Below are 22,765 nucleotides of genomic sequence, written 5' to 3'. Positions count from 1 at the left end.
GACCCTCTCTACGTCATGTACATCGAATGGATGATTCTAGCTGTCTGATCAATAGGCTTACCTCGTTGTACTGCTGACTTTTTGTCTTCTTTTTTTCTATGGTTGGTTTCAGAGGACTCAAACGGAGGGATTAGTGAACCAGTATAGTATTCCTAAGCTGGGTCATCTAAAGTGTGGCCCAGCAGATGGAGCATCTAGATTTACCCATCTAGTTTAAAGCATTACAATTGTAAAGATTCGCAACCATCAAAATATATACTTACTTTTATCCATTCCTGTGAATACAGATGAACAAAATAAAAGTGATTTAAAAAAAAAAAGAGAGAGAGAAAAAATAGTTCCCTTTCTCATTTCTGTCAATATACAAAAGCTCAATCAAAACTACAAGGTCCTGATTTCTCTTTCAATCAGGTGTTGCTTCAGGTATCCGGCTCTGTGGAGAAGAAAACGGCGGTGAAATATCCAAGCAAGAACATTCCTTATGTATGGCCCTTTCCCACCTTGCATCTACTTGTGTACAGAACACGCAGAATCGTTGATGGCACTTTTCTTCCTCTCCATCTGAATCCGTTGTGTTTTCTGTACAATCTTGATCGACTTGCTCCTCTGCCTCTATCCTCGGCTCATCACAATTAAGATGATCAAACACTCCTGATGGGAAAATCATTAACACAACTCGATCAATGTGTTTGTTGTACCATCTCCTCCCTTTCGTCCAGAACACAAGTGGACCGGCAAACATTCCCAATCCTCCTCCGAATCCCAATCCTATGAATATGAGTTGCCAATCGAATCTGCTTGCTGATGAGTCTGCAGCTTTGACTACCATGGGCGGTGGTGCGCTGGGAGGAGCACATTTTCTTGACAATGGCGGCCCACACAATCCTAAGTTTCCAATGAAGCTATCATTGGTAAATGTAAGGAATTGATTGGCAAGTGGTATGCTTCCGACAAGTCGGTTATGTGAGAGGTCCAACACCGAGAGAAATGTCAGTCTTGACAGTTGCTGAGGAATCACCCCTGAGAGATTGTTTTGAGAGAGATCTAACGACTCGAGCATTCTCAAGTTCCCAAGCGACGCTGGAATTGGGCCCGTAAGCCCATTGCGCGACAGGTTAAGTATGTGGAGCAACTTGAGATCTCCTATTACATTCGGAATCTCGCCTTCAAAATGGTTGTTCGAGAGATCTATGGATGTAAAGATGGTCAAGATCTTCACGAGTTCCATATCTAGCCCTTTGCTTGTGACCATCACGGTGTCCTGGTAGTACAGATTGCTTAGATTCAGGAATCCATATCTGATGACCTCATGGTCCTGGTCTTCATCCTTCTCCCCAGACATCATTGCATTCCAATTTTGGAAGCAGCCCTGAGGCAAATTACCAGAAAAAAGATTTGAAGAGAGGTCGATGATTTGTAGCATTGGGAAGGACTGATTATACGGCCACGGAATAGAACCATTGAATCTGTTGGATCGCAAAACAAGAACCCTCAATTTGGATAGAGTATCCAAATAACAAGGAAAAGGGCCATTTATTTGATTGTTTCCAACGTCAAGAACCTCTAGATCTGTACATTTGGCCAAAGATCTTGGCAACTGCCCTTGTAGTCGATTTCCATGTAGGTCTAGCGTCCTTAGACTGCAGCTCACTCCTGAAATCTCAGGTATTATGCCCGTAAAGCGATTGTTCCGAAGATTCAGTATGCTGAGCACGTTGCTAATCTCAATCAAACATTCTGGAATTGAGCCGTTCAAGTTGTTATTAGACAGATCAAGGACCTGCAGATAAGTTGCATTGCAGATAGATGGAGGGATTTCACCGACGATCTTGTTGCCTGCGATTGAAAAGAAAACGGTGTACTTGAGGGAGTTGAAGTTAGATAGGATGACCGATGTGAAGCTGTTGTGGGAGTAATCCTGGACGATGATAGATGGAGGTGGAAGCGGAATCGATCCTTGTAGCCGATTGGAATGAAGGTCGAGGATGACCAACATTTTGATCGATGATAGATTGCCAGGTTGCTCGAGACTCATCAGCAAATTATGAGAAAGATTCAGAGAAGTCAAATACCCATTTCCAATCTCCCACAACCACCTGGGTATTTCTCGGTAGATGTTGTTCTTCGAAAGGTCCAGGAACTGCATCTTCGATTGGTTTTTCAAGAATTCTGGGAATTCTGTTAGGTTGCAAGAACCCAAATACAATCTCCCAAGCTGGGGAAAGGAATGATTAGTCCCATGAGTGTTGACTGACAAGTAGTTATCTGAAAGATCGAGGCCCGAGAGGTTCTTGAGGTTCTGGAGCATGGCTAGCTGCACGGTGCCATTGAAGTTGTTGGATGAGAGATCGAGTACCTTAAGCCCCACGAGATCGAAGAGTGAATGTGGAATCTGACCTTGCAGCTGATTGTCGCTCAAATCAACCGTCTGCAATGTTCGTGAAGCATTAGTGAACTCATCGAGTTGCCCAGCGAGTTGGTTTTGGCGGAGTTGTAATGCCTGCAGCGATGGGAGAGTAAACAGAGATGAGGGTATCTGCCCATGCAGGGAATTGCTCCGTAGGTCAAGCAATTTTAGCTTGTGAAGTCCATCTCCAAAGGAGTTGGGGATTGTGCCAGTTAAATTATTAGAAGAAAGGACTATCTCCGCGACGCTCTTCAACGATTTCAGAGGTGGAATTGGACCGCTGAAAGCATTCCATGAAACGTCCAGCAGAACCAGCTCCGTAAGACTCTCCAGGGATGGGATCGTGCCACTGAAATTGTTCATTGAAAGGTCCAAATACGTGAGATTGGAAAGGTTTTCCAGACTCGGAATTGAACCGTTAAATCCATTCGATGAAAGGTCCAAGTGAACAATTCCCCTAATATTCTCCACAGAATACGGGATTTGACCAAAGAATTCGCAACCACCAATCTGTAATTTGTTCAAGCGCGTGAGATTACCGAAGGAGTGTGGAAGCTCCCCTGAAAATCTGGATCCTGTGAGTACCAATGTTTGTAAAGCATTTTCCCGAGGAAATTCAGGGAAAGAACCATTGAGAAATGGATTCCCTGATACATCAAGAAACTCCAACTTGGGCAATTGAAATATCTTTGCTGGAAAATTTCCCTGCAGCCGGCAAGAACTGAGACGGAGGCATGTCAAATTAGTAAAACCCGACAGGAACTCGGGCACTGCAGAAGAGATGTTTACACCATCGAGATGGAGTTTTGTCAATCCCGACAAGTTCCGAAGGAGCTTTTCGATGCTTGGATCTTTTAATTTGAGAGAAGTACGATGGTTGCCGAGAAAAAAGGTAGATATATCGAGCGAGACCAGATTACGCATGTGAGCAATCGCGCACGGGATTTGGCCGGTAAAACCTGAATAGGAGAGGTTGAGATGGGTGAGATTCGAGAGCGAATCGAGATTGGGTGGGATGGAAGAATTGAAATAATTGTAAGAGAGATTGAGACTTTGGAGGCTAGAGAGGCTGGCGAGGATGGAGGAATTGATGGAGCCGGAGATGGAGCGGTTGGCGACATCGAGGGAGATAACGAGACCGGTGGCGTTGTCGCACGTGATGCCATCCCATAGGCAGCAATCGGATTTGTTGGATGTCCAAGATGGGAGGGCCGAGTAACTGGAGAAGATTTGTAGTAATGCATTTTTCTGATCTTCGTGGCATTGAGCTGAAACAATAAAAGGAGAGGTGAAGATGAAAATGTGAAAAAGGAGAAGGGAGAGAGGAGAGAGTTGGAATCTCATTGGAAGAGATTGAGAGAAAGAAGGGTCATGCAGAGAGATGGGAAGCAGAGAGACGAATTTTAGGCCGGTAAGGATCAGATGGTAGCAGTTCGAGTTTTGACTATGACCTTCTCCGACCCACGGGGAAGAGAAATGTAAGAAAGGAGAGCGGATTAGGTATGGCCCGGCCTCACCCAATACAGTGCTACGGCCATGGCCGAGGCGCCCAGCTTCATGCATTTATTGTACATCCACTCCGTCGTAAATTTGTTTAACCTCATTTTAGGCCATGATTCCAAAAATTAAACAGAAAAAAGATTTAAAAATAAAAAATAAAAAAAAACTCAGTGGCCCACATTGCAGGAGGAAACAATAGTGATTGACTGTTAAAAACTTGCAACGATCGTAGAAGTTGTGGATCAAGCTGATTTTTGTTTTCCCTTCCTGCGGGTCCATGTAAGCTTGCCAAAAGGGTGGTATTAGGTCTCTCACCGTCTTCCTAGGGATAACTACTCTTGAATCAATGGAGCTTCTTTGGAATCCTCATAGTGATTTCTGGAATCCATGCGAGATGAAAATATAAATATTTTCTAATAATTTAAAATAAATTGATTGATGATTAAAAAAAATTTGAAATTACAGTCCTTCAAATAGTGAACTCAAACCTTGGATTAAGTTTTAGAATCAAACTCCAACTCAAACTCCCTAAAAATATTACTTACTAATAAATAGTAAACCTACTATTTATAGACCGTATTGATTCCTATTAGACTTCAAGGTTTTCGGCCAAAAACAGTAAGTGTTCAATTTGGCCTAACCACATTATTCTCTTAATTTTCCTAAGCCCTTTTCATCCTGGGCACGACTCCCACAACTCAAAGGATCAAAAGATATGATTAAATTAAAACTTACTATTTATAGTAAAAATGAAAATAAAGTGGACTTTACATGTGCTAATGTTTTAATAACACAAGTATATTGTCAAATTTTGTAGACAAGATATATAATGTATGGAACTTTAGTTCGCTTCAACATTTTAAGACTAGAGCGTGACTCGACATATCAAGATTACAAGGCTCAGAAGATTTTCAAGAGAATAATCAATTGTATGCAAACCTACATGTAAAGAAGACCCCATGAAAGACCCTAGGTTAAAGTACATCTTAGTGACTTTCTAAGTTGTAACTTATTGCACTTTTACATTAAAATTCAGGGGTGTTCAGCTAGCCCAACCCTATTTTGTATCAGTCAAATCATCTCGGGTCAACCCGAGATCAACCTAGGTTAAGTTTCCATCAATGCATGATTTTGAATTTTAGGAATCTTAGGCCAGTTGAACCCTGTCTCTGGCTAGCCGAAGGAATCTTAGGCTAGCTGAATTCTGTCTCAAGCCAACGTAAGTTTGGTTCAAATCAGATCACGCGAAATCTATAGCCATTGAAATAGAGTCATGAACATTCGACCAATTGAAGGTATTCTTAGGCTAACCGAAGCTCTAATCTTTTTTATATAAATTGAGTTCATTTCTCATGATTTTAAGATAAGAAAAAAGATAGAAAATGAAACAAAAGTGAGAAATCTTTTTATTTTTTTCTAAGCTATTTGCATTGTCTTTTATATTTTGTTTTTAACTTATTCAATTCTCTTCTCAAGTCTTTTTAAATTCGAATACATAGTGCCCTATACTCAACTTGAGAATAGAGGATTGAATCTACGGCTTATACGGTTTTGTTTTTTGAAAAATCATATATCCTTAGATCCTTCTTGGTTGTGCATACATTGGTTCATCTTCATCTGAGGAAAGAAAGGATCATTGCATTCATTGAAGCTTTATCTTCAAAGGTTTCATCGATATCTTTGCTTCGATTCACGTCTTCAAGAAGATAAGTTTTAATCTGGTAAATTACTTTTACTTTGGGTTGATTGAGATTGCCCAAAAAATCTCATCGGGATGAGGAGTGATAAGCCTGTTAAAATCACATGAGGTTAGTTGTCAAATCCAGTGGAAATCATAAATTGTAAGAGGTTGTTGAGGTTAGCCTGTGAGAACCTTGAATATCGTGGAAAGCTAAAACTACGTGGAGAAGTAATTTTGGGAGTGGAGTAGGCGTGTGTTAACACCGAACTACTATAACAATGTTTGTCTTGTGGTGATTAATAATCTTTTCCTTGTATTTATTATCTTGACATATTGAAATTAAGGAAGTCACGAAATAAGGTTGTCCTACCTAAGATATTAATTGAAGGTTGTCCTACGACTCAATTGATATCAATATTTCAATATTAATTATTGTTTCAAAATTATTTTCTATAATTGATTATCAAAAATTGGTTAAGTCATATTCATCCTGTAACACCCTGTACCTTTTAGTACTCAGGTGCTACTATAGAGATTCAAATCGACTTACACGTGTGCAGGAACACACATGGCTCACCTTATGCGTCATCATCCAATGGTCCTCAATCTATCCATCCCGACCATCTAGTACAATCTCATTCGGACATTAAGTCATCCTACCATTGACTCTTAAGGCGGACCATCATGCCATGCCTAAGCTGGATTGCAGTTCACCAGAATCGAGACCAAACTCATAGATCCACAATATCTAACTTGAAGGCCTACTACCACTTAGAGCATTAGATCATTACTTCGACCATGGGCCTTCATCTAGACAACCCAATGACCCTTAGGACTATTGGAAGAAATCACTATCCTTAGACCAAGTGATCCATCCTTTAATGGACCATTGCACCTTAGTGGAATGGTGTCAGACCTCGAAGGACTTAATTATAGGAAATTCGATCATGACAAAACTTCACCTAATGACCTATTAGAACAATTGAACCACACATGGTCATTTTTCAGGACCTAACTCAGCAAATCCACCGTTCATTGGGCCGCACGTTGCATAAGTGGACCGCACCATATGTAAATCAGGTGGGCCGCACCATGTGAATCTGGTGGGCCCCACCTTGTACAGCAGGTGGGCCGTACCCCAGCTCAGGACTTGGTATTGGGTGGTTTTAGGCCTAGTCCAGACCACCTTGTTGGGCCACAATTAATGGGCCTAATCACCTTGATGCGGGCCCGATTTCCATGTCTTTGGGCCCTTACAATCTCAAGCATTCACAATAAAATGCATAGCCATTAGCAGTTATCTATACTAATAATAGTTATTATAGACAACAACAACAACAATAATAATAATAATAATAATAATAATAATGTCATTATTAAATCCTAGTGCCTTATTTTGCCACTCTTAAATGTTATCATTAATACTAGGTCATGATGTTAGTAATCATCATAACGATTGTTATTACTACGTTAGCCAATATAAATAATAACAATAATGCTTATCGTTACTTTGTAATTATATAATTTACATCATAGTTAATGGTACACCAACTAGAGTTCAAAATCCTAAATCTAAGCCTAGAACTAAACCCAAGGATGAAACCCTAAAACCTAGGTAATCTAAACCCTAGGTTAAAATCCTAACCCTAAATAGTGTATAAGCTTGGACCTAACTATATAACTTTACAATTCATGATAGGGTTTGATTTTAAAAAAATACGTACTCTAACAATACTGGTAGGCGGTTCAAACTATAATGTGATGATTTCTTCCTCTTAAGCTTAAGTTATAGTTTTATTTTAATTTATAAATGATATCTCCATTCTGTAAACACATATGTAAATTGTTGGAATTAAATTGCTACATCACATGCTTAATGTATATCCTATATATTTAATTCATGTTATTGAATTATTTATGAATTGCTTCTAGGATTTAAACCGGTACATTAGTGGGAAACCCCCACTTATAAATGTACACCCATACTTGAGAAGTAACTCGATTGATGGTGATTGCAATGGACCTTCGATCTAGTGGTTATTAAGTGGTGGTCTTGATGAATCATTGATGTGGACCTACCATCCAAGGTTGTTGTGTCTAAGTGATTTTTAAGGATGGTCTTTTATCGTATGGTTTTGATACTTGCCCTATGTGGCTTATTTTGATATTTACCTTATGTGGCTTATTTGATATCGCCCAATATGGCTTTGTTTTAGGTACTTTTCGTATATGGGTTCAATATTTTATACCATGCAACCATGCGATGGTAAACCCCATATATTATAATATGATTGGCCATTAGTCGACGAGTTTCTATTAAACATCCTACAATGCTAGTCTCATGAGCCGGGGTGGTGGTATGAGACCTATGCTCAAGCTGTCGACATACGTTAGTGACAAGCCCCTGTAGTGACTTTTGAGCTTATTAAAATTGGCTGGCTGTAATAGACTAATAACAGGTTAGCTAATCATGCATACATGGCACAAACCAGCATATACTGCTACCGTACGTGATGTAAGTAAGGTAGTCGTTACGCCGCACATAGTATGCTTTCACTGATGACTAGCCTCTGTCCAACTAGATGCTTTTCCCAAGTTCGATGATTGCATAGGTGACGAGTCCAACTTCCACATGGATGTGCATTCCCGGAGCGATGAATGCATTCACACATCCATACATCTAATAAGACCTGCATCATATATTATTTTGTATGCTTTGTTTTATAACTATGCTTACCTAATGCGGTGGTGTGTAATCTTGAGGGGAATTCACACTGAGTTGGCCACTCATCCATCAAATATATAATCGTACAGGTAGCACAGGTGGCTTAAGTGATTTTTAGGTTCAGACTGATGAGGAGCCGAGTACAAGTGTCAGGGATGCATGGTCATATTGCTAAGAGGAGTTTCGCGGTCTTGCGGCTTATGTTTACATTCTTCTATTATTTTTCATGTATTAAATCATGTGAATTCTTCTATTTGTTATATCGAGACATTAGTTTGTATAAGTCATTATGGGCAACCTCTTGCACATTCTAAATGTAAATGAAATTTTTCATTATGTATGAATTGTCCATTCTACTCTCATTTGCTTACTCTGATAGTTGAAATATATATATATATATATATACACACACACACACACACTCGAATTTGACCATCCTTTAAGGTTAACATTCGGGTTTTTGGGAAACGAGTCATATACTCGGGATCTGAAAAGTCGGGCCATTAATGTTGGTATCAGAGCATAGTTTGGACAAACTAGGCGTTGGGAAATGTACTTATATAACAGTTAGGATGTTTGAAATTTAGAAATTGGACTTAGGTGAATTTCCCTTAGACTTAGAAAAATGATTGAGAATATAGAGACCCAAAATTTTAGGTCCCCTAGAAACTGGTTGAATGACTGTACAACTTAGAAATTGAATTTAGGCCCCTTTGAAGTTTTAGGTTAGACCTTTAGATGTTAACCTATGTAGAAATCCCTTAAAACTGGGAAGAGATGAGAATGTAGAAACTCAAATGTTAGGTTCCCTAAAGAATTGTTTGGGTAATTGTAGAACCTAGAAATGAACTTAAGTCCCTTGAACATTTTAGGTTTGGTTATTTGAACTTAGAAACAAGACTTTAGTTTCCTTGAAAACTACCAGAATTATCGCTTGAACTTAGAAATTAAATTCATGTACCGTGGAAGGACAAATACCCACTATGATGCAATTGAGATGGAACAAGACCATTCCTTGAACTTTACTTTTAATGAACAATTTTTTTTTTTTTAAAACATAGACTTGACAATTCTATAAAAAAAAACCTCTTGGCTAGAAATAACATTGTCGCAATGATCAGCAAATGAGACGAACTTAGACATTGTAGGAAATTCCTTATCCCCTAGATTGTACATAGGATCAAGCATGAACGCTCCCTGAACTCAAGAAATTATACTATGAATGTAACTTGAATCCCTTAATACATCTCTTTACTAATAAATAAATATTTCCTACAAATTCTACCATATGAAATTAATTAGAGGTGAAGTTATGGGATTTTGGTTAAGTTCTCAACCCTAGGCTGCGCATATTAGGGTTAGATTTGAAATCCTAAGTGAGTGTAGAAATTTCAACTCAAACTTCATGTAGAAGTCTTGATCCTGAAATTTTCGGTTAGTGCATTAAGGAATCAGAGTGCGCATTGGAAGCGTAATGGGCCATGTGGTCTTATCCATTATGGAGGTAGAAGATCACATGATATTCCCCAGGAGTCTAGAATAATTGGGATCACGAGTTGATGGAACGATACTTAAGCGAAGTTGCGCTGTTTGATCCAAATCTCATATCCTAGCGAACTCTAATGATCTCAATGCCTTGATCAGGCAGAGGATCGAGATTTACCAGGATTAGGAAATGATACAGTAAGTCCTCTGTTTTGCGCAAGCATAGGACCCATGTATCAGGCTCAAATCTACTACAACTGTCTATTCATGATGGCCCAAACATTCAAAATGGAAAACTATTTTGTACCTTAGACAACGGGGAAAGGAACTTGTAATCTTAGGAAGTATTATAGGGGATTACGATGTCGATAGGCATGGAAATAAACTCTCAGTTGTGATAGATATGAAAAAGAAAAAATTATGTTTAGGGGAACACATATACATTGGTCGATTAGGTATCCTAGAGACTTAAGAGTTGTGGGGAATTTTTGATATATCTTACTAGGAATGGAAGTTGTGATTTCACACTCAGGCATATATGAGATATCGTACACCATGAGGATAACCTTTCTACTTGCACCATTAACAATTAGGGCGACTGTTAACGAAATCCCGATGGTTAAAACCTTCTTTAAGGGGGCTAGGTGAAATGACTCGTGTTCTAGTAGTAAGTCATGGGAACTTGCACATACAAATAAACCTAGTTGGAAAACTGGTGAATGCACAGAGACACTGTGAAACATATTATCGCTCACAATCATAGTGAGGTATTGAATTTTGGGGACGAAATTCTCTTTAAGGGGGGTAGTTTGTAACACCCTATACCTTTCAGTACTCGGGTGCTACTATAGAGATTCAAATCGGCTTGCACATTTGCAGGAACAGACATGGCTCACCTTCTGCATCATCATCCAATGGTCCTCAATCTATCCATCCTGACCATCTAGTACAATCTCATTCGGACATTAAGTTATCCTACCGTTGACTCTTAGGGCGGACCATCATGCCATGCCTAAGTTGGATTGCAGTTCACCAGAATCGAGACCAAACTCATAGATACACAATATCTAACTTGAAGGCCTACTACCTGATTATTTCGCTTAGAGCATCAGATCATTACTTTGACCATGGGCCTTCATTTAGACAACCTTAGGACCCTTAAGACTGTTGGAAGAAATCACTATCCTTAGACCAAGTGATCTATCCTTTAATAGACCATTGCGCCTTAGTGGAATGGTGTCAAACCTCAAAGGACTTAATTATGGGAAATTCGATCACGACGAAACTTCACCTAATGACCTATTAGAACAATTAAACCATACATGGTCATTTTTCAGGACCTAACTCAGCAAATCCACCGTTCATTAGGCCGCACACTGCACAGGTGGGCCGCACCATATGTAAATTAGGTGGGCCACACCATGTGAATCTGGTGGGCCCCACCTTGTATAGAAGGTGGGCCGTACCCCAACTCGGGACTTGGTATTGGGCGATTTTAGGCCTAGTACAAGCCACCTTGTTGGGCCACAATTGATGGGCCTGATCACCTTGATGCGGGTCCGATTTCCATGTCTATGGGCCCTTTCAATCTCAATCATTCACAATAAAATGCATAGCGATTAGTAGTTATCTATACTAATAATAGTTATTATAGACAATAATAATAATAATAATAATGTCATTATTAAATCATAGTGCCTTGTTTTGCCACTCTTAAATGTTATCATTAATAGTAGGTCATAATGTTAGTAATCATCATACGATTGTTATTACTACATTAGCCAATATAAATAATAACAATAATGCTAATAGTTACTTTTTAATTATATAATTTACATCATAGTTGATGGTACACCAACTAGAGTTCAAAATCCTAAATCTATGCCTAGAACTAAACCCAAGGATGAAACCCTAAAACCTAGGTAATATAAACCCTACGTTAAAACCCTAACCCTAAATAGTGTGTAAGCTTGGACCTAATTGTATAACTTTACAATTCATGATAGGGTTTGATTATAAGGAAACACGCACTCTAGCAACACTGGTATGCGGTTCAAACTATAAGGTGATGATTTCTTCCTCTTTAGCTTTTCATTTTCCCATTAGCTTAAGTTATAGTTTTATTTTAATTTATAAATGATATCTCCATTCTATAACCACATGTGTAAATTGTTGGAATTGAATTGCTACATCACATGCTTAATGTTTATCATGTATATTTAATTCATGCTATTGGATTACTTGTGGATTGCTTTTAGGAATTAAACTAGTACATTAGTGGAAAACCCCCACTTATAAATGTACACCCATACTTGGGATGTAACTAGATTGATGATGATTCAAATGGACCTTCGATCTAGTGGTTATTGAGTGGTGGTCTAGATGGATCATTGATGTCGGCCTACCATCCAAGGTTGTTGTGTCTAAGTGGTTTTCAAGGATAGTCTTTTATCGCATGGTTTTGATACTCGCCTTATGTGGCTTATTTTGATATTTGCCTTATGTGGCTTGTTTGATATCGCCCTATGTAGCTTTGTTTTGGGTATTTTCTGTTTATGGTCTCGATGTTTTATACTGTGCAACCATGCAATGGTAAGCCCCATATATTGTAATATGATTGGTCATTAGTCGACGGGTTTCCATTAAACATCCTAAGATGCTAATCTCATGAGCAAGGGATGGTGGTATGAGACCTATGCCCAAGCTGTCGGCCTATGCTGGTGACAAGCCCCGGTAGTGACCTTTGACTTATTTAAATTGGCTGGTTGTAATTGAACTAATAACGGGTTGGCTAATCATGCATACATGGCATAGACCAGCATCTACTGCTATCGTACATGAGGTACGTAAGGCAGTCGTTACACCGCTCATAGTATGCTTTCGCTGACGACTAGCCTCTGTCCAACTGGATGTTTTTCCCAGGTTCGATGATTGCATGGGTGACGAGCCCAACTTCCGCACGGATGTGCATTCCTAGGGCGATGACTGCATTCACGCATCCATGCATCTAATAAGACCTGCATCATGTATTGTTTTTTATGCTTTGTTTTATAACTATGCTTACATAATATGGCGGTGTATAATCTTGAGGAAAATTCACACTGAGTTGGTCACTCATCCATCAAATATATAACCGTACAGGTAGCACAGGTGGCTTAAGTGATTTTCAGGTTCAGATTGACGAGGAGCTGGGTACAAGTCCCAGGGATGCACGGCCGTATTACTAGGAGGAGTTGCGCGGTCTTGCGGCTTATGTTTACATTCTTCTATTATTTTTCACATATTAAATTATGTGAATTCTTCTATTTTTTATATTAAGACATTAGTTTGTATAAGTCATTATGGGCAACCTCTTGTACATTTTAAACGTAAATGAAATTTTTCATTATGTATGAATTGTCCATTCTACACTCATTTGCTTACTCTGATAGTTGAAAATATATATATATATATATATATATATATATATATATATATATGCTGGAATTTGACCATCTTTTATGGTTAACACTCGGGTTTTTGGAAAACGAGTCATATACTCAGGTTTTGAAAAGTCGAGGCGTTACACATCCCCCATCTAGGACATTGATAACTCAACTTACAAGTGATATTAGAGCGAGGTTGCTCTTGATTGGATTTACCTCTTAGAGATAGATCCAGAGCTATACGATGTTAAATTTCGGAAGCTTATCCATATCTAGGCCACCTCCCTTTGATGACTCAATTTATTCATATTGTAAAGCCCGGATGAGGATCTTCCTCAAATCCATAGATGAAAGTGTGTGGCAAGCCACTGTAACTCAATGCTACCCTCCTACAATGGAAGTAGTAACCGAGGATAGAACCACATCAATAAAAAAAATAGCCTACAATCTATGGACAAATACTCATAAAAGTGAAAGTAGTGTTAATGCAAAACTCTTGAATGCTATAACTTATGCCCTATCACCGGATGAATTCAAAAGAATTATTTCGTTTGAAACAACAAAACAAGTTTAGGATATACTTGAAATGACCTATGAGAGAACTAATATTGTGAAAAAAATCTAAGATTCAAATCCTCACAACCAAATTTGAGGAAATTCGTATGGAAGAAAATGAGACATTTATAGACTTCTATACAAAACTGAATGATAGTTAATTCTATGTGGGGTCTTAGAGAAAGTATCATTGAAAGCAAGGTTTGTGCAAATATACTAAGATCACTTCCTGAATAGTTCAATTCCAAGGTTATTGCTATACAAGATTTGAGGGATACCGACCAAATGAAGGTATAAGAATTGGTTGGATCTCTTCAAACATATGAGCTGAGTTTCAAAGCTCCAAAGAATAAGTTCATAGCCATCAAATCCTCTAAGTATAAATTAAAGTTAATGAAATTCAGATAATGAAGAAAATGAGGATGATATGTTGTTATTGGCAAAGAAATTTTATAAAAATTTTAAAAATAAAAAGAAAAATGATTTTCAAAAATTTTTGACAAGAGAAGGCAATTCTAACTATTGTAAAGCTAAATCCAATGACACTCAATGTTACAACAGATCTGAGTTTGGGCATCTTGCTTCAAGACGTCCTAAAAAGGATAAATTAAAAAGAAATGGTATGATTGTCACTTGGGATGAATCATAAGAATCTGAATTCAATTTAGAATATGATGAATCAGATCAAGAAGAAGTAAGAGATCTAAATGCATTCATGACAATAGGCACAGTCACTACTCTATAAGATAGTGAAACATCTGGATATGAAACTCCTGAGAATGATTCTGAAAATAAAGAAGACCTTCAAGAAGTTTATGATGCTCACTTCAAAGAAAGTTCCAAAATTGCATTAAAATTGAAAATGCAAAAGAAAAAAATGTAAGGAATTGCAATTAGAACTTGAAAAAGTTGTCTTGGAAAATTTTCATTTTTTATTATTCTGAAAAATCCAAACTAGATTTAAGTTTGAAAAATGCAGAATTTTAAAATCTTAAGTCTGATTATGAGAAATTGAAGATTGAAATTTCTTTGCTTCAAATTTCAAAGGATACTTGGAATTATATCCAAGGAGACAAAAAATTTGAAAATTTATTAACCTTATCTCGCCGGTATGGTAATAAGTTTGGCCTTGGATATAACATATATAACAATCTAAAGCCTAAGACTTCTACTCATACTTTTGTGAAAGGAGAATCATTAAACTATAAAGTAGAAACTCAAAAAGGGAATGAGTTTGATCGCAACCAGACTATCTTCAAAATTAAAAAAGAAAAAAAAAAAAAACCTTCCAAGAATTTTCTAAAGTGAAAAGCTTTGCCAACAAACAGAGATATCAAAGGAGAGAAATTAACAATCCTCATCTTGATGATAAATTGTGGACTTGCTCAAAGAGTTGGTCAAATCTAACTCAAACAAGAAAAGGAGAAATCCTAACTCCTAAAGACAACAAAAGAAAAGAGACCCTCCAAAACCTAGAACCATCATGAAGTGAGTTCCTACGGTTAAATAACTTGTCATCCACATAGCTTTTAAAGCAAGTAGCCATTCAAGATAGTACCTGGACAATAGATGTTCTAGATATATGATTGTTGAAAAATCCATTCTCTCAAATATCAACCAAATTCATGGTGACTCAGTTACATTCGAAGATGACAGCAACTGCAAGATCATTGGTCAAGGTAATGTAGACCTTCCTAACTTACTTATATTTAGAAATATTTTATATGTTGAAGGATTGAAACATTACCTTCTTAGTATATCTCAAATCTGTGACAATAATCATAATGTAAGACTTTCTGATTGTGGATATAAGATAATTAGTAAGGAAGGAAATGTGATATTAAATGGTCGCAGAACTTCTGAAAATTTTTATATAATGATGACTCTTGCTCAACAAACCTTTCATATTACACAGTCCAAAAAGACAAGACTGAATTATGACACCAATGTCTTAAACATGCAAATTATAGAGATCTTTACAAGTTGAGCAAAACAAATCACTTGCAAGGCTTACCTAAGTTGAGAAAGAAAGGAAATAAAGTATGTAGTGCTTGTCAAGTTGGCAAACAAATTAGGAGTTTTGACAGGAAAGTGAACTCCTTATCCACTACTAAACCTCTTGAACTTCTCCACATAGACTAGGTTAGACTAATAAGAATGAATAGTAAAGGAGGAAAGAAATATTTCTTAGTTGTAGTTGATGACTACATAAGATATTCTTGGGTAGCATTCTTAAGAGAAAATTTGGATGCTTTTGACAATTTCAAAAAGCTTTCTAAATGCATCCAGACTAAAAAAAAAAGAAAGAGTTGTTTGTAGTTTAAATAAAAAGTGATCATGTAACATAATTCAAAAATAACAATTTTGAGAAATACTACAATGACCATGACATATTGCATGAATTTTTAGCTTCTAAAACACCGCAGCAAAATGGAGTTGTTAAAAGGAAGAATAAGGTGTTACAGAAAATGACAAGCGTTATGTTGAATAGTATGAAATTGCCTAAATATTTATGGGTTGAAGCTGTGAATACTACTTGTTATATAATTAAGTGTATTTATATTAGAGCTGAAAAAAATAAAATAACATATGAGATGTGGTATGAGAAAAAGCCCACTATAAAATATCTCCGTTCTTTTTAAAGCAAGTGTTACATTTTGTGTGACTATGAAATTTTGAGAAAGTTGGATGCAAAAAGTGATGAAGGTGTATTATTATGATATGCATTAAATAGTCATGCATATCGTGTTCTAAACAAGAGAACTGGGGTAATACAAGAATATATAAATGTTGCAATTGATGATCATTCAATCATTTCCCAGTCTTCACCAAAATGATGGTGATGGTGATATCATTCTTATTAATCAAAGTGAACCATAATCCAAATCAAATACTACTAATTTAAGATTGGTTAAAAACCATCCAACAAATTGAATTATTGGTAACCCTCTTTTTGGTGTTTAAACTAGAAGACAACTGGAAAATATTTGCATTCATGTTTTCTTTACTTCCCAATTTGAACCGCCCAACATAAATGAAGCGTTGATTTATAAAAGTTGGATTTCGATAATGCAAGATGAACTGAATCAATTTATAAGAAATGATGTGTGGTATCTTGTTCCTAGACCATCTGATAAAAACGTTATTAGAACCAAGTTAATTTTTAAAAATAAATTAGATGAGCTTGAAAATATTATTAGAAATAAGGAACGACTGATTGTGCAAGGTTATACTCAAATAAAAGGAATTGATTATGATGAAACCTTTGCACCGGTTACACGTCTTAAATCAATCAGACCGTTTATATTTATTGGTTGCTATAAGAATTTTAAAATATATCAAATGAACATCAAGAGTTATTTTCTAAATGGGGACTTGAATGAAGAAGTATATGTTGAACAACCTAAAGGTTTTGAAGATCCAAAACTTCTTGATCACATGTATTATCTTAAGAAAGTTCTGTATGGTCTGAAACAAGCCCCTATAGCATGGTATGAAAAGTTAATTAAATTTTTAATCAGCCATGATTTTCGGATGATAAGTATAGACAAAACTTTATTTGATTAAAAAAATCCAATAATGATATCTTAATTGTTCAAATCTATTATTTACGGATCTACATGTGCTAATTTATCGTCTAAGTTTACAAAACTTATGAAATCTGAATTTGAAATGAGTATGGTTTGCAGGCTAACATATTTTCTTAGACTTCAAGTAAAGCAACTAGAAAATGAAATTTTCATTTCCCAAACCAATTATGCACAAGATTTGGTTAAAAGGTTTGGATTTGAAAATGAGAGAAATTTCAATACTCCCATGAGTACAACACTCATACTGTTTAAGGATTAATCAGGTAAAAATATTGATTCTCGTATTTATCGAAGCATGATTGGTAGCTTGCTTTATCTAACTGCTAGTAGACCAAATATTCCATTTAGTGTTGGTATTTGTACAAGATATCAATCTGATCCTAAAGAATATCATCTATCAGCTGTCAAACGCATAATTAGATATGTTGCAAGAATTGTTAATATTAGTTTATGGTATCCTCAAGATACATCAATTCAAATAGTAGGGTATATTGATGCATATTGGGCATGAAATATCAATGATAGAAAATCCACTAGAAGTGGATGTTTTTACATTGAAATTTGTCTAGTCTCCTGGATGATTAAAAAGAAAAACTCAGCAAAACTGCAGAAGTAGAATACATTGCCATAGGAAATGCTTGCACGCAACTTATGTGGATGAAGAAAAATGTTGGCTGATTACAGCATAAATCAAAATATAATGAACCTATATTGTGATAACACCAATGTAATCAATATATACAAAAATCCTATTCTACACTCTCAATCAAAATATATTAACATCAGATATCATTATATACGAGAGTTAGTTGAAGAAAAGACAATTGTATTGGAATACATTCAGACTGAAAAACAACTTGCAGATATTCTAACTAAACCACTCGACCGTGTTAAATATTCAAATTCAAGTTTTTATATAATCATCTTCTTAAAGCTAATATTTTTTTTCTCTTAATTAGCTTTATTTTTAATTAAAAAAGTAAAAGTTAAAAATTAAAAATATTTTCGACTAACTAAAGAGTGACTGGAATATCCGATTAGCCGAATGGGAAGTCCAGTCAGACGAAGATCATGTTGTACCTCTTTTAAAGTGCAAAAATCACTTTTTCTCCCAAACTTATTCTTCTTCTTAAGCTCGTCATGCCTCCTTCAGTCACCCTTCCTCCATTGTTTCCTAGTAACTATAGTTTGGTCCATTTTCTTGAGGATTTTGATTTCTCATTACATTCTCATTGTGATTAAACTATTTTTCTTTAAATTTGAAACCCTTGTACTAGGTTCGTTCAATTAGAGTTGATTTCCTTAAGATTCTTGCATTTGTTTTCTTGATTAACAGCAATGGAACATAGATCTAAACGTGTTGTACGAAAAGTTCAAACCAATTCCTCATCTTGATACGTTATCCATGACATTCGGACCATCCGTCCATTAGAAGATGACCTTGAAAATCTACGGGATTTTAGATCCAGAAGTATTATCATTGAACGATCGGTTAATCTTAATCATATTTCTAAGTATGGGTTGCATGAGCTTCTGTGTAAGGCTAGTTGGGAAATGGTTCTCTAATGGGGAGGAAATGCATACTAATCTATAGTCCAAGGGATGTAGTCCTCTATCTCGGATCTTTCATCAGAGAACATCATCTTCTTTAAAATATTATTTTTAATAAAGCTATTTCAATTACACCCTTCACAATTGTCTTTGAAAGATGAGCTTTCTGTGGGGGATAGGACAATACCAAACTCTTGGAGATAATATGAAATAAATAAACAAATAATTTCAAATACACAGAATTGAAACCTTGATTCCAAATAACTCGTAGGATAACCTTCACCTAGAATATTAGGCGTGACAACCTTATTTTACGATGTCTTTGAAATCAAACTTCCAAACAAGAAAGAGACAAATAATCAAATAAAATAATCACAACCAGTGCACAAGGGCTTATAATGGTTCGATGCTTAAACCCACACCTACTCCACTCCCAAAATTACTACCATCGTAATTTAGACTTTCATTATTTCAAGGTTTTCACAGGTTCACCTTAACAACCTTATGCAGTTCTTGTGATTTTCACCGGCTATCACAACAAAATCCCTTTTGTGATTTTCATGGGCTTATCACAAAACAACACCCTTTATGATTTTCATGAGATAACCACAAATCAACCCAATGAGATTTTCGGGCTATCTCAATCAAAACACAAATAATAAAAATAATTAAAAGGTATTTATCTTCAAATGCCAATTCAAAGATGTAATCGAAGCTTGATGTAGCGATCTTCTTTCTTGGGATTTGATGAAGCAGTATATGTTCAACTAGAAAGTGTAAGTACTATAGTTTTATGCTCCTTTGGTTGTCAAATTTTATGGTCCCAAAACCTCAATCTATGTCTTGTGTAGTTCATTATTATAAATGTTCAAGACATTGCATCACCGCTCTAAGCACTTTACTTCAAGTCAAGAACGAAGAACTACTTCAAACTACTTTAAGCAATGCAAGTACAAGCTATTATAATAGAATGCAAGTACAAGCTACAACAGTAGAAGTGATCTTGTTCAAGACTCAAGCTAGTGTACAACACAAGATGAATTGTTATTCAAGCTATAGAAGATCTCATGTTCAGTGTTACATCAAGTTCAAAGATCTTAAGCTTAAGAATCTTCAAAGGTCATCTATCATCTGAGGATATGAAGTCTCGATGTTCATACCTCACTTTCAAGGTATTATTGACCTTAGATTGTCCTTAGGGTAGGTCATTTTGAATACATAATTCAATTGAATCATTTTACATGGAAGTAGACTGTTCTAAGACTAGTCCTGAACCTTGTTCGACTAGTCCTAGCACCGCCTTGACCAGTCCAAGAAATTCCAAGACCAGTCTTCAGTTGGTTGTAATTTTTTAAAATTTTCTGTTCATCCACGACCAGTTCTGGACTCTTTTCGACCGGTCGTGTGAACAGTGTCGACTCGTCCTACGGCCAGTCTTGGTTCTACAACTCAAACTACAGCAACCAATCTTTGAGTCCTACGACCAGTCGTGGGTATGCTACGACCAGTCATAGAGGGCCTACGACCAGTCGCAGACACCCTACGACGAGTCGTAGACGGTTTTATCCGATCGCGCTCAAAAATTCAAAAATCCGTTTCTCCTACGACTAGTCGTAGTGTCCTTAGGACCAGTCGTAACTGATTTTCTGCAACTATAAATAGAGCATGAATTTCAAAATTTGATAACTCAATTCAAGTAAAATCAAGGGATCACTCTGAGATAAGTTTGTGTTCATTTTAAGCTAATTTGTGCATAATTTATATTCTCTTTTGTTAGCTTTATTAATTTGATTTTGTTTCTACATTCCAATATAGTGATTTATTAATAGTGCTATCTTTTATTCATTTATATTCCGCTGTTATTATTTAAATTTGGCATCGTCCTATTCCCCCCCCCCCCCCCCCCCCAGGACATATAGCTTGGCCATTTCTAGTGGTATCAGAGCCTAATAGCTCGTTTTAATTCTTATTATTTGGATTTATTTCCTGAGCTAACCGATCTAAGTATATATAAGATGTCAAATTTTGATAGTCTTTCAGTCACTAGGCCTCCACCTTTTGATGGCACCAATTATGCCTATTGGAAAGCCAGGATGAGGATCTTCCTTAAATCCATGGATGAAAGTGTGTGAATAGCCACAGTGAATGAATGGACCCCTCCTACCACTGAAGTAACTGGGATCGATGGTTCAAAATTAATGAGAGTAACACCTTATTTCTCATGAACCACACTTTGAAAAAGTGAGAGTAGTGCAAATGCAAAAGCACTAAATGCAATCACTTGCGCACTATCACCGGATGAATTCAAAAGAATTATATCCTATGATTGTGCAAAGCAAGCTTGGGATATTTTAGAAATGACACACAAGGGTACATCAATTGTCAAGAAATCTAAAGTCCAAATCCTCATAACTAAATTTGAGGAAATACATATGGAAGAAAATGAAATGTTTATGGACTTCTACACTAGATTAAATGACATTGTGAATTCTATGTGGGATCTTAGAGATAAAATCCTAGAAAGTAAAGTGTGTACAAAAATATTACGCTCACTTCCTGAACGTTTTAATTCTAAGGTAACTGTGATCCAGGAACTTCGTGATACGGATACTATGAGGGTAGAAGAATTAGTTGGGTCTTTACAAACCTACGAGTTAAATTTTAAAGCTCCTAAAGGAAAATCTATTGCCCTTAAGTCTTCTAAAAATGTTTCTCAAGAAAACAATTCTGATTTAGAAAATTCTAAAGACGATATGGCCCTTTTAGAGAAAAAGTTTTACAAAATTTTCAAATGTAAAAAGAGGGTTGATTTTCAAAAAGCAAATGATAAGAGAAGATCTAAATCTAAGACTTGAAAATCTTTAAAAGATAGTCAATGTTACAATTGCTAAGAATATGAGCATTTAGCAAACAAGTGTCCTAAAAAGGACAAACCCAAAAAGAAGAGTATGTTGACTACTTGGGATGAATCCTCTGATTCTGAAGCTTCTTCTGATTCAGAAGATTCTGAAACTGAGTCAGGCAGTGAAGTTAAAGCCCTTATGACTCTAGTCAAATTCACATTTTCAGATAATGATTCAACAAGTGAAGAAAATCTAAATAGTGAATGTGAAAATGAAGATGATCTTCAAGATGCTTACAATGCCCTATACAAGGAAAGTTATAAAATTGTTGTGAAACTTAAACTTCAAAAAGAAAAAATTTCAAAGCTTAAAGAAAATTTTGAGTCTCTTGTTTTAGAAAATCCCATATTTCAGATTATTTTGAAAAACGCAAAGGCAATTTGAAATTCAAAACCTCCCAGATTGAAAATCTGAAATCTGAAAATGAAAAACTTAAACTCGATGTCTCTTCTCTTTTGAGTTTAAAGGATACATGGAGAGATGGCCAAGGTGATCCAAAGTTAGAAAAACTTTTATCTGGATCAAGAAAATGTGGCGACCAATTCGGTTTGGGCTACGATAAGAATATTCCTCTTAAAAGATAATAACAGCGGAATATAAATGAATAAAAGATAGCACTATTAATAGTTTTAGAATATTCCTCTTAAAAGATAAGTCAAAAAATGAAGTAACTTGGGAGGGGTGAATAGGAAAAATGGAATTACATAATGCTCTCAAACGGATTCAAATGGAAAAATGTTCTCAAGTCTGTAAAATCCGTAGTGATCATGGATCTGAATTTGAGAATAGCAGTTTTGAGAAATTCTGTAGCGATCAAAGAATATCGCATGAATTCTCTGCACCCAAAACTCCTCAACAAAATGGAATTATATAAAAGAAAAATAGAGTGCTTCAAGAAATGGCTAATGTAATGTTAAATAGTATGAAGCTATCTAAAAATCTT

At 36.2% G+C, this 22,765-nt stretch overlaps 1 protein-coding gene across 1 annotated transcript; it reads right to left on the bottom strand.

The window, feature by feature from the left end:
- Positions 1-328: 328 nt before the first annotated feature.
- LOC131253370 (receptor-like protein 33) lies at positions 329-3,970 on the bottom strand. Its single transcript, XM_058254335.1, has one exon. It carries the CDS (start codon positions 3,968-3,970, stop codon positions 404-406), a length of 3,567 nt encoding a protein of 1,188 aa, XP_058110318.1. The 3' UTR covers positions 329-403.
- Positions 3,971-22,765: the final 18,795 nt, after the last annotated feature.

Source organism: Magnolia sinica, chromosome 8 (assembly GCF_029962835.1).
Source record: "Magnolia sinica isolate HGM2019 chromosome 8, MsV1, whole genome shotgun sequence".
Classification (NCBI taxonomy): Eukaryota; Viridiplantae; Streptophyta; class Magnoliopsida; order Magnoliales; family Magnoliaceae; genus Magnolia; species Magnolia sinica.
Note: the sequence above shows the minus strand (reverse complement) of the source record. Positions and strands in the feature narration are given on the sequence as shown.

Excerpts from the sequence above, each read along its gene's own strand:
- LOC131253370 (XM_058254335.1), bottom strand. The coding sequence starts at position 3,970 with ATGCATGAAGCTGGGCGCCTCGGCCATGGCCGTAGCACTGTATTGGGT.